Source organism: Thunnus albacares, chromosome 11 (genome assembly GCF_914725855.1).
Source record: "Thunnus albacares chromosome 11, fThuAlb1.1, whole genome shotgun sequence".
Lineage (NCBI taxonomy): Eukaryota > Metazoa > Chordata > Actinopteri > Scombriformes > Scombridae > Thunnus > Thunnus albacares.
The window spans coordinates 27,508,305-27,526,760 of NC_058116.1; the positions used below are offsets into that span (position 1 = coordinate 27,508,305).

At 38.0% G+C, this 18,456-nt stretch overlaps 1 protein-coding gene and 1 long non-coding RNA gene across 3 annotated transcripts in view; one reads left to right on the forward strand and one right to left on the reverse strand.

Moving 5' to 3' along the window:
* The first annotated feature begins 217 nt into the window (after positions 1–217).
* On the forward strand, positions 218–11,940 carry LOC122992654. The gene is made up of 3 exons (XR_006406094.1): positions 218–3,251; positions 10,803–10,807; positions 11,929–11,940. It is a non-coding gene; the product is annotated as an uncharacterized LOC122992654 (long non-coding RNA).
* LOC122992653 (nck-associated protein 5-like) overlaps positions 4,166–18,456 on the reverse strand; it is a 94,459-nt gene continuing 80,168 nt past the window's right edge. For both annotated transcript variants that reach the window (XM_044366514.1, XM_044366515.1), the window contains exons 12-14: positions 13,762–14,148; positions 7,551–7,646; positions 4,166–4,853 (exon numbers count right to left, since the gene is read on the reverse strand). In XM_044366514.1, the coding sequence (XP_044222449.1) occupies positions 4,852–4,853; positions 7,551–7,646; positions 13,762–14,148 (485 nt within the window). In that variant the 3' untranslated portion in view covers positions 4,166–4,851. The remainder of the gene's footprint in view (positions 4,854–7,550; positions 7,647–13,761; positions 14,149–18,456) is intronic.

Consider the following 18,456-nt stretch of genomic DNA (forward strand, 5'->3'; position numbering starts at 1 on the left):
CCAACTCCTAATATCTGCATAACGGATGGAAACATGCATTCGTCTTAATTTTATTTTGCAGATTTTCTGGAAATTTAATTAAAATTTGTGTTACATTCGAATGGAAACCAAGCTCCTGTCACCCCTGTTAGCAAAACAATCACACCTTTTAACCACAAGAACAATTCAGTCAAATTGAAAAAAAAAACACGCTGCAATATCCTTAATGTTGTATAAGTACTGAAATAGTTTATTTTTTCTTTCTTCTTTTACATAAAACAAAGAATATCAGTAATATACAATTCTCAGTTAATACTGCTAAGGTGACTGTCACACGAGAACATCACTGTTATTATTGGGTTATGAAAAAAAAAACATTTAGAAGGAGAATTACTGTAATAGTGAGTAACAATATGTGCAATAAATGGTAAATTACACTCATCAGTGCTGAGTACAAATACAGGGCATTAGAGTAAATGTTAGAAAAATACAATACTCTTGTGAGAGTGATGCTCTTCATTATGTGAGCCATTTTAAAAGCACAGACGCCATGCTCCATCTACCCGTATCAGTACAGCCAATCTGTTCCCTGATCCCTTGTCTCACCTGTACGCTACATATTTCATTTATTAGACCTGTGTGTTGCTATTGGCATGAACACCACTGCATTTTTTATCTTTATTTTTTTTTTTTTTTTACAAGTATTACCTTCAACATATACATGTACAGTAGCGAGTGAGCAAAGATTTAAAGAAGAGGTAAATAAGATGACATGACTAATGCTACATCACGTGAAACTGTAAACTGTCTCTGGTGTTTGAAAAGAATATGGCTATAGTCACCATGACAAGTCTGATATGTAGATTCGGTTGCATTCATTTTCTGTATATGTGTTTAGCTCAGAGCAGTGTTTGGCAATATGCATTTTGGCAAATATCTACACATGAAAGGCAGGGCGCGTTGACAAGGGCGTGAGGGGGAAACATCGCAGCTAAAAAGTGTGAAAATATGTCGGGATGCGTTCATAACACCAAAAAACGTTACTAGAAAGGACACAGCATACATAATAGAGAGAGAAACTGAGCAACCATGATGCGATATATTACAGTTAAATGTACAGACAAAAAAAAATGACAAGAGGAAAATATTGAGTTCAGGTAATATCTTTAAACCATTACAGTGAAATCTGGTGTGTTCACTGGTTGCAATGAAACGATTGCACATAGTAACGTTGAGGTTTACTCTTTAAATCCACAGCATCTATCAGAGACAATAATTTTTTTTTTTTCCCTGAGCTAGCACAACAATGTCAACTATGTGTCTACTAGGTGCTTTATAACTAAAGTTACATGCAAAACTCACTGGTTTGTCTTGATGTCATAACTGTGGAAAAAACATTAAAAAAAAAAAAAAAAGAGAGAATACAGAATGCAGTTCACATATGAAGAGTTTCATTACAAGATGACACTGCTTTTAAAATGTGACACCTGTTTTAAAATAATTGCAAGCGTGAAAGTCAGACTCACGAGGGATTCTTTTTTTTTCAAGACCTTTGCTTGCAAAGTGGTGACAGATTATGTGAAATATGTCATGGCAAGTTTCACACATCAGTATTTTTCACTTCTTGTAAATGAAACCCTTCATATGATGAATATCAGATTTATATTCATTTTTCTGGATAGAATAAGCCCAAGGGTGTTTGCATGCAAGTTGATATTAACATTGTGACAATAAAAAAGTTTAAAGAATCACATTACTCAGTCAGGTGTGTAGAGCTCATGAACGGCAATCAGTAGTTAGTGCTGTACATATACAAGATATATATTCAGGATGGAAGTCATAGTTTGTAATCTTGAGATTATCAGGTTCCATCTGCTCAAAAAATATATATTACTGACATAGTTTAGATTTGCATCCACACCAACGCAGAATTACAGTAGATCTTCACATAAACATGTTATAAATGTTCATACATTGGCTGGAAAATGTAAATGAATGAGCTACTTAACCATTGTTCTGCAGGGTTTTGGTGGACGTTTTACATTTGCCTCATTAATGTCTAATAGTAATCACAGCTGGTGCCATCATGGAGGTCTGCTGGAGAACAGGTTGTGGTTAAAAAAAAATTTAAGCCTTTAAAATATTTTGGATATTAAAATGGAATCAAATGACTGTAATGTGAAAGGAGCAGTAACGCAGATATCACAGATATTTAACACCCAAATCAGGTGTCTTTGGAGATTTTTAGCATCTTTTAGCTCATTGTTTTGGTCATAAAGCCAAAGCACTAAAATAAACCAGCTGTACGCTAATTGCAAACACCAAATGACAGACAAAGTTACCGAGTGGCTGATTCATGTAGTTGAACATCTAGCAAGCTTAAGACCTAAAACTTTCTTAGGAGTCGGTGGAGACCAAAACAGAGATAAAAGGAGAGTGTTTCTTAAAGCGATGCACATATAGTGTTTACTTATCCTACTTGGAGGAAAAATTTGTCATAATAAGATATTTTTCCAATCATAGACTTCATATTTGTAAAGAGAAAAAACTATCTTAAAAAATTCTTGCCAAGACAAGCAATGGTAATAGGTTGCAGGCAACTGGGCCATCTTCAAGGTCAATCAAAGACAAACAATTTACATAAATGAAATAGCCTTACAACACATCACAATATGATTTGGATTGTTAAACCTCAAGGATGCTATTCTCAATACTCACAAGGCCATCTTCAAAGTCCAACAATTGCAACAAAGTACAAACAATTTGGATGAATGAAACGGCCTCATAACTACCCTAAAAACCTATTATCTGGAATCACAAGAAAGTTTCAGAGCAACAGAGACACAGAGCATGCCTGTAACCATAGTAACTCATGCTGTCTCCTGTCTGCGTGTGCACGGTGTGAGAGAGAGGGAGAGGCACTGAGATGTTGCCAGAAGAGCCATTGACTGAGATTACTATGAGCAGCATGCATGGGAAAACGTTACAATATAATAGATTTGTGTATATTTCTGGTCTGAATAACTTGCTGCTGCATGGTGCTGCTGTTGTGCTGTGCTGCTCTGTCTTGTCTGTCTGTGCGCTGTCAGTGTCCTCCTTTCACGCTGCAGCGTTATCAGTTATGAATTTGTTTTTCACTGCATGAGAAAAAAAGATGTATGGTGTGAGAGCATGTGAAAAGTCTCACGGTCAATGTGTGAGACTTGGCAGCCCTGCTGGAAACTGTCTCGTCTTTAGCTCTGTTTTGTTCTCCACATTCGTTAGCGAGTATGGTAAAAATGTAGCTACTGGCTGCTAACTTTAGGTGAACCTGAGCCCACATTCGTTAGCTTGTGTGCAACTCAGATGTGTTTATAAGACAGTGTGTGTTCAGACAGAACGCATCGATTGAAATACGTGATTAGACGCAAATTCACGTCAATGTTCAAAACTTTTAGGTGTCCCAGGCTTTATGAATCATCTTCATAAATGTAAAGAGACAAGAGGAAAATGGAGGAAAATAAGAGAGTTTTTGGTGAGTTCTTAGTTCAGTCAGAGGCTGAGCTGAACACAAACACACACAGTTAGTGCATGTGTTGCTAGCTAAATTACAGCTAACGTTTATACAGTCAGTAAAGTGGCTGTTTGGGGGTGAATTTTAAAAAACTGTCCAGCAATTATATTGGCAAAAATTAGTTTCCCTTTCTGTGTGAACACTGTGATGATTCCAGGTAGCTATAGTGCTACAGTAGCTAACCTGACATTACCAAAACACAAAGGCTGCGTGTCCGAAATCCCTTTACTATATAATGCACTACATTTACCATGCACCATTTTATTTGTGAGTGTCTGAATCATGGATGTATTATAAGAACTGGATAGCAGACTCAAAGATGGCGCCTGTTCAATGAGAATTGCTCACCTGGCGCATGAGCCAAAAAAATTTCTAGCTTCCAGGTTTACTTCAGGGGACTGCGGACTGTTGAATATGCGCAGTAGTGTTTCTCCCGCTGGCCCCAACCTGCGAGTTCCCGCTCGGCCCATTGGCTTTACACTGGGATGATGTCACAGATTTTAAAATCACTTTTCTAGGCTCGAGGAAAGTTTTACAAATATAAAACCTTCATGGATTAAATTTTTATAACAGAAAGAGTCATAATTTACCTTATAAGCAGTTTTATAGATGTCTCTTTTATAATGGTGGTCTATGGGGAAAATGCAGAGGATTTTTTTGCTGCAATACCGCAAGTGACCACTGGGCAAAACTGGCAGCAAGGCTGAGTGGCGGCGTTGTATCCAGTTCTCTTCATACATCCATGGTCTGTGTAATAATATCCACAATAATCCACAATATAGCGCCCTAAAAAATTCCACGATGGAGCAAAAAAAGTAGCATCCATGACATGTACGATACTCTCTGCTAACAATCCCAAAATGCAATGCTCCAGTCTCTATTTGCTGCTCACTATAGAGTAAACTATTTCGTGTCTATTATATAGGGAGTAGTAAATGAGTGAATGAGGGAGTGATATCAGACAAAGGCAAAATCATGTATTATTTTGTTAAAATGTTAATTCTGTTGACTCACATTTAGAAATTTAACCAGCTGCTCACCGCTGACGCCAAAGAGCTGCAGACCTCCAAAATGGCTGCCAGAAGGTTCATTACAACACCTGAAAAGCTATACTCAGTATCTCAACAGTACACCGAGCACAGGTGGAAGCCTACAATGCCAAGCTCACTTGTTGTCCAGTTCTGAGCGTTTCATCCTGATAAACAGACGCAGTGTCCAAACTGTAGGATTTGGGTAGATTTGATCCTCCAGGTGTTTGAGTGATAATGCCAGCTGATTGCTTGATTCCCCGCTTCAGGTCGACTCATTCAGCTTATAAACTCTGAAATGGAAGATGTAAAGCAGAGTGAGATCCTAAAACAGCATACCATGCAAACAGTGTCCAGAATGAAAAATCTCCCACTTAAAGTAACACTAGCTGTTATGAATGGGTTTACATACAGCAGTGCAACATTTATAAAGTGATGTTTACTGTATGTGCTTGTGTGTATTTCCCCCAAAAATGATTCCTCAATATGTGTCCCAACAAGCTGTACATACAGTTTTATTCAAAGGAAAGTCATCAGCTCTTTCCACTGACTGTTGAGCACATTAAATCACAGTTTATAGTGATTTCAGTTGTATTTAAGTAGTGTTGTAAGTACAACAACATGTAACCATTTCAGCTGTGTGGGTTTTGTGGTTTCACTGCAAGTAGAAATAAACAATTTGTGATTTGATTTGACAGAGATGATATTAGTAGAAACCTGCTGCCCTGCATGTTGACACCACTTTCCCACATAAACCGTCACCAGATCTGATTCATAGTCAACAGATGGTCACTGTGAATATTATAAATGTTATAAGGTTGTACAGAGTGTTATACATTTGTATTTGAGTGTATTTCTGTTAAGAAGCAGGTTTGAATAAAACCACCGGACCCAAAGGCAACACAGAGCAATGTACATTTTACATGTGTGAGTGTACGTGTAGAGCTGCAATGATAAATCGATTAATCGACTGCTTGCCAAATATTAAATTAATCGCCAGCTATTTTGATAATCGATTAATCATTTGGAGTCAATTTTCTGATTCCAGCTTCTTACATATGAATCTTTTCTGGTTTCTTTAGTTTTCTATGACAGTAAACTAAATATCTTTGGGTTCTGGACAAAACAAAACATTTTAGGACATCATCTTGGGCTTTGGGAAACAGTGATTGATGAGTTTTTTCACCATTTTCTGACATTTTATGGACCAAACAACCAATTGACTAATTGAGAAAATAATCAACAGATTAATCAATACTGTAAATAATTGTTAGTTGCAGTCCTATGTACTAGTATTACTCATGTTGTGGGAAAATAAATGTGTTTAGACAGTTACATTCTGGGAAAAAGCAAATCCCCATAACATAAATCATTAATACTGAGTGACTTGGTTTAAGGTTAAGGTTTAGATGCAGTCCTCTCATTCATTTGAATGGGGGCAGTGTGATGACACAGCAGGTGTGCAGGTGCAAAGAGCTCCAGCAAAAACAACGCAGCGTCGTCTGCCAAAAAAGTTGAACCAGGTTCAACTTCTGCTGCACCGTTTAGCGACGTCATCCAGCAAAGTGCTGTGTTGTACCTCGCGATCCTTGCGACCAAAGATAAAAGTGTTGCCACTGCGTTAACTCTCCAGAGTTGCTGCGCAGTGTTTTGGTGCCTGATGAGCCATTAAACGCATTAATCTGTAGCTCCGACTGGACTCTTTGGATCGTATTTCATTGCCTCACCAGTACCTTAAACAGCCAACGCAGCGCCTTGCATTGTTTTAATGCAGCACAGCTTTCAGGTGTGAATGTTAGTTAGGATAAGTCAGAAATTAATGTAAATAGGGCAATTATTGTCTTGATTAATCGTTTTGTCTATAAAACATCAGAAAATAGAGAAAAATGCTCATTTTAATTTCGAGGTGATGTCTTCACACTTCTTGTTTTGTCCAACCGACAGTCCAAAATGAAAAGAAATTTTGTTTATTATCACACAGAAAACCATCAAATCCTCACATTTGAGAAGTTGAAACCACCAAATATTGACTAAATTGATTATTCAATTATTAAAATAGTTGCCAATTAATTTCCTGTTGATCTAACCAACCAATTACTCGTTGCAGCTCTAAATGTAAGTAATTTCCTCTGAAGTGAAGGAAACACGACTGTGTGTCTGTACTGTGGGTATTTTTTTTAACCTACAGGCATATCTTATGATCTCTCTCTCACACACACACACACACACACGTGGTAAATGCCAGTGTTAATGTACTGTAGTAAGATGTAAATGATGTTTGCTACTCATGTGTTTAGTCACCACCATTAAACTTGCTTTCTGCTCAGTGGGGATGGAAATGAGTTTTACAGCAAAAAGTGTAGTTCTGAGGCAAACTGCAACTCACGGTGTTGGTAATGTGATAAAGTGAAATTGATGCACTTTTCTTCATATTATTGCCTCCAGCTACAGTGACAGTTTTGAAAAGAAGTCTACAATGGTTCTACCTTGCAAATATAACCCTTCAGAGTGCAACAAATGATTCACTAAAGGTGTCGTTTTTAACCCACAGAACAAACTGTGACCCTGTTTTTAGCTCCCTCTGACACCAACAGTAAGAGAGTTTTCAAGTTGCAATGCGAATGAACCGAATTGAATGCAGTAGTTCTTCTGTATTTTTTAAGGTTGGAGCTTCAAAGCAATTCTTGAGAGAAGAGTCATCTGTTTTAATGATACATTAACACTTCAAATCAGGACTTTTAGAAATTGCTGCCATTCAGTAGATGAGTTGAGTCACTCAGAGGTGATAACCTGAACATAATTTGAAGAGTTTTTTTTTTTCAATATCTTGGCAAGAAGGAAATTACGTGTCAAACGCTGAATAATAAAGTTTAAAGATGAAAATGTGGAGACTGGAAAAAAACACTGTGATTGATGATGAGTGGGCGCAGAACATGACAATGTTTTGAGCCTAAAGTTTTCCTAAAGGCGTCGGTTTCATCGTGTCTTACAGTTTGCGAGCTGAAGTCTCGTCTGCTCTTTCTGTTGGCTCTGGGCGGCTCTTGTTTTTGTTTTGATGTAGGTCAACTTCTTTGGTTCCATTCCACCTGGAAAAAGCACAGACGAGGTTTTCTCAGCAGTCAGACTTAATCCTATCTCTTGTCAAGAAGAGGGGTTTGGAGAACAAAGTGACATTGACAGACTGAGATCTGACATCTTCAAAGAGAGCAGGACCATCACTCTGAATTCAAAGTGGCAGGAGATCTGAGTGACACTCGAGGAGGCTGGCGCTGACATCTTGAAAGAAGACAAATTTATAATTCTGACTTTAATGGGACAACTGAATTGAAATAAAGCCAGAGTTCTGTTTGCCAGGTTTGCAGTTTAGGGCTCTTAAATCAAACAGCCAAATATATTCTCTTTGGATACAAACAATGAAATATACAGAACCAGTCAAATGTTTGGATACATTTTCTCATTCGATTTAATGGGAGGTGTGTCTAAACATTTGACTGGAACTGTACCTTTAACCAGAAACGCACTCAGTCTGACGCAAGGTTATTAATCTGGACTGTCTCTGTGTCCAGCGGAGCATCGGTGCCTTAACTCTGGACACTTTCCCAAAGATGAACTGTTTTTCAAATGTTTTTTTTTCTTTTCAGGCAGTAAAATTATCATTAAATTTTAAATTACATTTTTTCCATTAGAACTCTAATCCCATTACAACCACAACAACATGGCCCATTTGATGGACTACATTGTGGCCGGAGGCATTTCTAACCTGCAGTGTCCACATCATCCGGCTGCATCACGTTCTGGCTCTTTTGTCCACTCTGCTATCTTTACACACAAGGTCTGTTTTTCCCGGAATGGCTCACATCTCTGAAATTCACTTTTTGAATGTATATATTCAATATATATATATATTTGAATATATATTTATTGACAGTTGACTAAAATTAGTTTTGAATTAATTTATTTGTTTTGACACTCAGCCTCCTCCTGTGAACACACACATTGTTTTAATGCAGCCAGATTCACCCATAAAGTTGCTCTAATTCACATATTTCTCTGTTTCTGTTTCTGACATAAGTCATGTGAAATTTGATCATTGCTCATAAATATGACCTGTTAACCAGCAGTCATTACCAAGCTGCTGCTGCAACTAAAATCATTATTTTATAATCACTACGTCATCTGACAAAATGCAGGTTAACAACAGCCGCTGTTCTGTGAGATCAGCTATAAATGAGTGATCACAAAGAAAGTTAGAGGTAACAAACTGTTACCAAATGCATATTCAATATGCTTGTAAAACGAGGCAAATGTCAGCAAAACAACTCAAAACTATTATAAATATGGCTGCTGAAGATCAGACGCTCCACTTCTGAAACGGTACCAGTGGACATCAATGGCAACAAGGCAGTGTTTGGTTACTTTTTGTCTAATTGTGCAGGTTAAAATCATTTTAGTACTTTTTGCACCATTTTGGTTGGCTATAATCCAATAAATCGGCCCCTCCTCTTATCCGAGAAGATTGTGAGTTAAGTCGGCGCATGCTGCATTCATGTCATATCAGAATTACGAGTTTCTGACTTGTAAATATCGTTCACATCAACATCCAAGTCACAACTACTACTGGGAAAATCTGATTTTCTGAAAGCTCCCTTATATCTGACTTGGGACTTAATAATACAGGAAGTTGCCTGAAAACTAAACAAACATGGACACTTCTCTTAATCAGAGAGATGCTCTCATATCTAGAAATATAGCTGAGTTTATTAGTAGACCAAAAGCATGACAACCCAGAGTTGAGACCAGGAGGCAGAGCTGCAGTCCTACACGCTTCTCTGCGTTTCCATTAGAGCAGTTACCCACCCAAAACCACATAGAGACTGTGTCTGCCCCCAGACCACTTAAATCAATTAAATCTAAAGTAAACAGAAGAGGAGTCATACATAAAAATCTAATAAAAATTAACCACCACTACTGCAATAGTACAACAAAATAAGAGAATTAAATGTGGACTCTTAAACATTAGATCACTATCATCTAAAGCCGTATTAGTAAATGATCTAATCTCAGATCATCATATTGATTTATTTTGTTTTACTGAAACCTGGCTGTGTCATGAAGAATATATCAGTCTAAATGAATCCACTCCCTTGCAGCCATTTTCAAGCCTAATTATCAACCTCAGACCTAAACTTAATTATAACTCATTCATGAGCCTTGTTCTTGTTCTTAGTCTTTCTCACCCAACCTGGAAAACATTACAGCCAATTCTATTTGTTATAGTGAACCGTCCTCCTAAAACTTAGTCCAGATAAAGTAATTATAGCAGGTGATTTCAATATTCATGTGCATGTCAATAATGATAGTTTTAGCACTGCGTTGATTTCATTATTAGACTCAATTGGCTTCTCTCAGGGTGTAAATAAACCCACTCACTGTTTTAATCACACCCTCGATCTTGTTCTGACATACGGCATTAAAATTGTACATTTCATAGTTTTGCCACAAAATCCTATTTTATCAGATCATTACTTAAAAACTTTTGAATTCCTGTTACTGGATTACACACCATTGTCTTCACTAGATGTCTATCTGATAGTGCTGTAGCTAAATTTAATTTAATTTACTTATGATAACTTCAATTCCTCCCAAATTGATAATCTTGTTGATAGTGCTACAGGCTCACTGTGAATAACACTTGACTGGAAAAGATTTGGCGTTCCACCAAACTAGAAGAATCTAGTCTAGCTTAGTCTGGCAGGATAGTCTTAAAACATATAGGGAGGCCCTCTGTCATGCCAGAGCTGCCTATTACTCATCATTAATAGAGGAGAATAAAAACAGCCCTGGGTTCCTTTTCAGCACTTTGGCCAAGCTGACAAAGAGTCATAACTCTACTGATCCGTGTATTCCAATAGCTCTCGGTAGTAACGACTTCATGAGCTTCTTTAATGATAAAATTCTAACTATTCGAGACAAAATTCATCATGTCCTGCCCTCAACAGGCACCGATTTATCCACAGTAACCTTAGAAAAAGCTGTAAAACTTGATATATATTTGGACTGTTTTTCTCCAACTGACCTTCCTGAACTAACTTCAACGATTTCTTCATCTAAACCATGGACCTGTCTCTTAGACCCCATCCCAACTAGGCTGCTTAAGGAAGTCTTACCCTTAGTTTGCACCTCTTTACTTAATATGATAAATCTGTCTTTAGTAACAGGCTATGTACCACAGTCCTTTAAAGTAGCTGTAATTAAACCTACTCTTGATTCAAGCGTTTTAGCCAACTATAGACCTAAATCTAATCTTCCATTTCTCTCTAAGATCCTTGAGAAAACAGCTGCCCATCAATTGTGTGACTTTCTACATAACAATAGTTTATTTGAGGATTTTCAGTCAACCCAACCAGTCAAAGCAGATGGCCGCCCACCTAGAGTCTGGTTCTGTTCAAGGTTTCTACTTATTAAAGGGGAGTTTTTCCTTGCTGCTGTTGCCAAAAGGGCTGCTCATGGAGGAATGTTGGGTCTCTGTAAATTAAAGAGTACAGTCTAGACCTGCTCTATATGAAAAGTTCCCTGAGATAACTTGTATAAATAAAACTGGCTTGACTTATATGTGAAAGTTCTGCACTGCAGGTTTAAAATTGGTCTCTTTTTATGACGATTGGGCATTTTTTAGGCTTTGGTTGGGCTACTTTTTGTCAGTCCCATCTGGCAACACTGAGCAGAGCAGCAACAGAGCTGTGAAGCAGCCAGAATGCGACACAGGTGGATCCTGTAGACATAAGTAGCAAGTAAAATTGGAATGAAATCAGATTGTCAATCAATTTCAAATAATAAGGTAAATCAAGTACGACACAGCTGCTTTAAGGGGGCAACCAGCTTATTCAATGTATGTTCATCTCCCTCCTATAGTCATTATGAAAGTGTGCAGATGAAATACAAACATACAAAATACATCTTTCCTCTCGACAGTTTAAATGAGTGTTTTTGTTGGGCAGAGTCTGTGTGATTAGCATTCTGAGCAGGTCATGTCTGCAAGGAGTCTGCTGCATGAAAGCTATCAGTGCAGTGATGAAGGCTCTGGTCGTTGTAATACTACACCATGATCACGGATGCTTTCAGGAATCTATCACATATAGTTATACATACAGAAATATATTCATGCAATGTCTCTGGCACCCTCGTACTAACTAAAGCAGAGAACATGGAGAAAACACGACATGAGCCGAGTCTCCATGAAATGTATTTCCTAATGTGAAAATGTAGCATCTCCATCTCCTTTGAAGTGCTCTTAGTACGGTTAAATTAATAATAAATCATCCGAGCAGGATTTCCATTAGATATTTGGTTGTTGAAAGGAAGTGGGAGTGACAGACGTTAAGAAGATTTACAGCTTGTTCTTATACAGAAACATTCAGCACATCTTGAAGTCCATTCATACTGTCTGCATGTATAACGACAAGTATTTTAGTGTATTAATTCATAGATATACTGACTGAAGCTCGTAACTACATATCGGGTTATGTGCTGTCACTGATGTCTGTCTTCAATAGGATGCAGATTCCTTCCCAACTACAGCCAAAACAAAAAACAAGTTTGACAAAATAGCTGCAACTTTTGTTGACTGGAAACTCTAACATGGCCACAAAATGTATGAATCCAAATGTGTAACATGTATTAGCATCGGACTACAACCGTGAAAGTCCTCTGGCCTCATGCAAGAACCACTCTGATGAAGATGTTCGTAACTGGCACGTACTGTTGGTTAAAGACAACATTCAAAAATTTTATCTGGTTTATTTTTATTCTTTTGGGTATGAATGAAAGTTACACGTGGTCCAGACCTCTCTTTCCAGTCACATATAGACTTTGTGGCTTTCTCCACAATATGAGTTTAAATACTGTATGTAAATAACAAAACCCTTATGTAAAATGACATATCTTGGCATGATAACTCATATGATTCAGTAGTTGCAGGTTTAACCGCTTTTGTGACCTCAGCACTCATTATTCTGTGACTCAGTCACATAGTGTTCCCTATGCAAACCTTTGGAGGAAATTCAAAATATTTTACAGCATGTTTACCTGTTTTCCAGCAGTGGGTTGAATTTTCAAAGGTATAGATGTCTGCTTTATATAACGTACAGTAAGTCTGCTACTTGGGCTGTGGAAAAAGTAGATTTATACTAAAGTTTTGCCCCATGCAAATATTTATCTTACAGGGCAGGATAGCAGGTAAAAAAACCTCTAAGATTTGCTACCTCATGGTCTTCATCACCATAATAGAGTGCTTTCAGTCATCTATTTAGGTGACTAACACATTCCCTATGACCGTCTCACATCTATGTAATAAACCGCTTTGCTTTAGTGACATGTTTTTTAGTATCTAACTTGCCTAATGTCTAATCATTCCTTTTGTATTTCTGTCACAGTACAGCTGTGCGATGACAGCTTGTCTACTCAGAAGGTGTCGTCGCACACGCGTCTGATAGAACAAATACACTTCTGTTTTAATCGATGTGTGACGGCTCGTGTTTCACTCGCGCTACACGTGTCAACCTAAGCGTTTTTTTTTTGCGCTTCAAGTCTATTTTCTTCCATTTTATGCAGGTAACTACAGTGATTGTGTGTTGAGCTCTGAGTGCTGCTGAAACGCAGGTGACCTACACCCAATACTGTGCTTGAACGCATCATGGAAGACAGACGGAGCACTATAGCTTCTTCAAATGTGCTGCTTTCACTATGCAGCCTGCGTAGACACAGTGTGTGTGACACTGCATTTTTGTCTGGTGATTTCCAACAGCGGGACTTCAATCGCTGCGGTGTGAAGTTCTTTTCACTCTTGGTTAACATTTTTATGAAATTTACCCACAAATGGAGCAGAACAGGTAGCATTATATGGCAATTTAGGGGCCTCTAATGATCAAATCTCATGAATGTACACGTACTCATGTACAGGTGGTATTCATTAAGTTGAAACAAGCAATTTATGGCAAGTTTGTGCAGTTAAGAGAGTGTAATGCCGTCTGACACTTGACTGAGCAAACTTCACACGAGTGAGAGAAGTTGCACATAAAAATGTTCTTGCATGAGATCCGATGAGTCCACAGCACTGAGAGAAGAAAACCCTACTGGCATCATTGTTACTGCTGAGGTCCAAACATTACACTTGTTGTTGGAGCTTTTGTGGATTTACTGTACCTTGTGTTGCTCTGGGTAGCCTGCTCTGGGTATCACACACACTGGCAGAGGTCACAATGGGTTCAGACTGGGGTTGGATGGGCTGGAGGAAGGCCACAGTGGGGAAAGGCACTGACTGGATATGGGTCATGGATGAGTCGGACAGGGAGTTCGGCACCCCTGCATGGCTGCTGTCCTTAAAGCCGGAGGGTATTCTCCATCGGGGTAATGGGGAAGGAGACACCTCCTCGCTGGAGGACCCGGGGATACTGGGAGGACTGAGGGACTGTTCTGGGGTTGATGAGGATTTGGGGAGGAGGTGCAGGATGGAGGAGAAGAAGGAACAGGATTCAGGAAGGGGGATGGTCCCAATTCCACTGTCCAACGTTCGCATCTTGCAGCCGGAGCCTGCGGCACAAGGAGAACAGTTGAAGTGGCTCATGGTAGCGGGAAACAGAGGGACCATATCAGGAATGAAACAACAGGGTAACCATGGTTGAAGTGGCGCCAAAGAAAACGTTAAAATATATGTACATAATAATGGGCTGTGTAGTCTATTATCTCTATTGCACCAGTGTCTCTAAGAAAAATCTGTGTAAAACTGTTTCACTCACAGAATAAAGTCATTCTGATAAAGCGCTACTGTAGAAATTATAACAGAGGATGTGAATTCAGCTTCACAAATAAATAATAATGCATCCTCTCTTTGCTTCATCTGATTATTTCCCTCACGCCTACTTGTTATTCCTGCCACATTATCCTTACTGTTAGTTTGAGCTCTAAGCAACTGATCCAAGTGTTGAAGAAGACATGCTGTTCTTTTTTTTTTCCCACTCATTCTTTCACTCCTCTTAAGAGCCAAGTCGAGAACTCGTGGTTCAGTACAATCTAAGTACATATAAATGTGAGGCAGGGTAATGATTTTTTGTTGTTGTTGTTGTTGTTGTTGTTGTTGCTAATTACACCATAGCACTGCCGCAGAGAACGACTCAGACAATGCAATTCAAGCCCACTTGAACCATTGCTTTATGTTACAGATGTTGTTTAATGGGTGTGTGTCTACTACTGTAGCATGCATCAATCACATAGTGAACATGAAATGCATGTAATGGCACATGAAATGAAACTCAAATACACCGCAGATGTGTGTATTTAATTTAGCAATATACCAATCATAACTATCAGTTATGTTGTATGTATTATTTCTTAACTTAAAAAAAATGCAGAATTTGCATTGTTCAATCAAAAGTCTGACATTGTGCCTCCAGAATTTTAGAGAATATGGCGATTTTCTATATTTTTATTGTCAACAAATCTCATACAGAGGCAAACCAACAATGAATTGATCCACTTACAATTATTGTGTGTGTATCCAAAGCCTGATATATCTTATTCTTCTGTGCTGTAGACCTCCATTGTTGTCCAAAAACCATAAAAAACATTTCAGTGAGTCACACTGCTACAATGGACGATGTGTTCCTTCACCCCAAAGATTATGGTCACATTAGTTTGTTCAGTAACTGGTTTCAAAGACTAATAACAGCGATCGTGTTTTCGGTCTCTGGAGAGTAGTTCTGTGTAAGGAAGATGCTACTGAGCATGTGCGGGAACACGATTCCGTTAACAGCTTTACTAGCTTGTTGTGCTACATATCACAACCTCTGGACTTTGTACTGCATTGTTCTGTAAATTTCTCAAAAAACTTTAGGCCCCTACCTAAAAAATTATTTATTTTCGGGAATTAAAAAAGAAATAAAAACATGTCAAATACCAGCACGCAGGTCGGTTACATCGCTATCTCAATCTCTCTCCTCAGCTCCGCTGTTACGTCTATCAGCAGGTCTCAACGAGGGGAGTCACATCCACCTGTTACGTGACGCACATTTCCTAATTAGGACATCACTCCTGGAGTTGGGGGTGTTTCCCAGAGATAAAGCTGAGCTACTGACACATGCAAAGTGCTCCTCCTTCATGAGGTAGTTTATTCATGAACACTTATTGTAACACTTTAATTTTCTAAAATTAAAAGTGTACTAAAAACAAAAACAGGATTTTTAAGCTTTCCACTTTTATTCAAATACAAATACAAATAATTTTGCTGCCTCAACAAATATAGATACAAATACAAATAATGGGCTCTCTGCACATCCCTACTTGTGAGTAGATCAATTCATTGTTGGTTTGGCTCAGCACGAGATTTGTTGTCAGTGAGAAAAATATAGAAAATTGCCAGCTTTAGCCTTTAAATCACATAGTTGTTAAACTGATAAACCTGTGTTGAAGCTTTGTATATTTCCAATGCGTAGTTTGTATCCTTTTCAGCTACATTTTGATCAGAGAATAAACTGTCTTTCAAAAGAAATCTTCTAGATGAATCAACACAAACGATCTTTACATTTATTTTTTTGTAACTCTTGTTCTCCAGTAAAGCTGCAGAAATCTAGAAACAAGATGCATCAAGACAGCCATCTGTCCATTGGGCACAAAATCAAAATAAGAAAAGACATCCTGAAGCTATGTTCATGTTTTAATATGCACCCTGTGGCAGAAACCTGTAGGCAGTCACACTCTGGAGCAAAAGCAACAGCTGCTCCCCCTTTATTAATTAAGACATACACACATGAGACTTCACACCTCTCCTCTTCTTTTTCTCCATTTCATTATAAAACTAGAGACCTCAAATTGCTTGTGTTTTTCAAAATTATCATGTTACAATTGGTACTATGCTAAATTACCATACATTAAAATGTATTACAAATAAAACTATTTGTTGCCATGGAAATGCAGTCTTTGGCTTTTCTGTTATAAACAACATACTAGCTAAATTCTTTGATTTAGTTTAGTAAATCCTTTAATACAATTTTAGAGCTGTACTTCAATTTTGATCCTTTTTGCAGTGTTTTTAATGCTTTGTTATTTTATCTAATCGTTTTACTGTTATATTATGTTTACTTGCTTCTTTTAGTCTTGTTTTTATTATTCTTATTCTTATTCTTATTCTTGCTCTTATATTACTTTGCATTATGTGAAACACTCCTTGTGTGTGAAATGTGCTATACAAATAAATTTGCCTTGCCTTAATTACCTGCATTACATTTTAAATTTGCTGCAAATATCAATCTATCCAGCAGTGAAAATATCACAAGCTCAGTATATCTTAATTTAGAGGATGATTGTGGCAACTTAACTAACATCTCTTACATGTATATCTATAAAAACAGCCTTATTATCTATGTCAGTTAGTGAAGCACGACTTGAAACAGATGAAAATGGTTATTTTTATCCTGTTGTAAACAAGAACATATAATTGAATTGAGAAGACAGAACAGAGATGTTATTGATTAGTTTGGTCTTTAGTTGGAATTTAACAAGAACTGCTGTGACATGGTTGCCTGGGAAGCCTGAATCACAGAGTCTGAGAATTGATTAATCTCAACAAGCTTTTAACATGAACGATGAGGTTTTTGTCCTCCTCACATCCCCTCTCTATCGCATCAAACTCAATCGTTTTAATATTTTAAATACAGCAGCAACATGTGTATAAGAACAAATGCCGGCAGTATGTTGTATATTGTTGTATGTCTCTAATAAAAGATAATAGAAGTGACAATTGACGATGCCACAAATACAAATGTGGTTCCAAAATATAGTCTAAAACAACACATGTTATTTCAGTATTGGCTGAACTGTACTTACTGTTGTTTATGTCACCTTATCTTAAAGTATGAAACTGAAAAGTGCTCTGTCAACTCTACATAATGGTAACAAGTTTACACCATGTCTGGATAAATCTAGTGCGCTCACAGTTGAAGGCAAAGTCAATTCACTCAGTAGTGGCTAGGGTGAGCGTGCTTAGCTGGTGCAGAGCTGAAATTTTAATGAGGTGATTAACCCCTGAGGGCAGGCGTCTGTCCGTGTCAAACATGCCTGATATTTGCAGCCAGCGTCTTACCGATGGTGTCACTCTGGCCAATGAAATTTCAGCGGGGTCTGTCACCAGTGCCCTACCTGAGCAACATGGAGAGTTTTATCTGCTCCTTTTAATTTGGTAAGTGACCGCAATGAAATAAGGATCAAATAAAGTTTTGCTCCCTGTCCGGTTTCCCCCACTTGTTCGCCCACTCTCTCTCTCTGTTTTTTAACTAGATTGCCACCACTAGTTTCAACTAAGAGGGAGAAATGAGTGAGTGACAGAGCTCACATCTTCACCAAAGTGTCATTTTTAGTGTTAACTCAACCCAGGTCCAATGGAGCCTGAGGGTTTTGTCATATTCTGAATATTTTCTGGTCCAAAAATGTTGAACTCAATAAGAAACAGACAGATTGAAAACCTACCCAAACCTGATGTGCATAAGTTGATTTATAGAAAAAAAAAAGAGACCCAAGGGACCCAAAAACAGCCAGCCTGGATCAGACTAGACCCAATAATTAGACTCAAATCGGTAGAGAACACTGGCAGCAGCATGATGCGACGCCAATTAGTGACTAGTCACAGTCAAGAGAGTAGCAATACGTGTTATTTTTCTCTAAACTTCACAGTTTGACTCTCTGTCCACCTCAAAAACATTTTGCTCCTTTGATGATTATGATCAACCCTGTCTCTTAGAAATGACGTTCATATGCGACGAAATTGCTACAGAAATACGTTCTGCTAGAAACTTAATGCTGGTTGAATTACGTTTTCTCTCGACATCATGAGAAAATGTTGTTAATTAA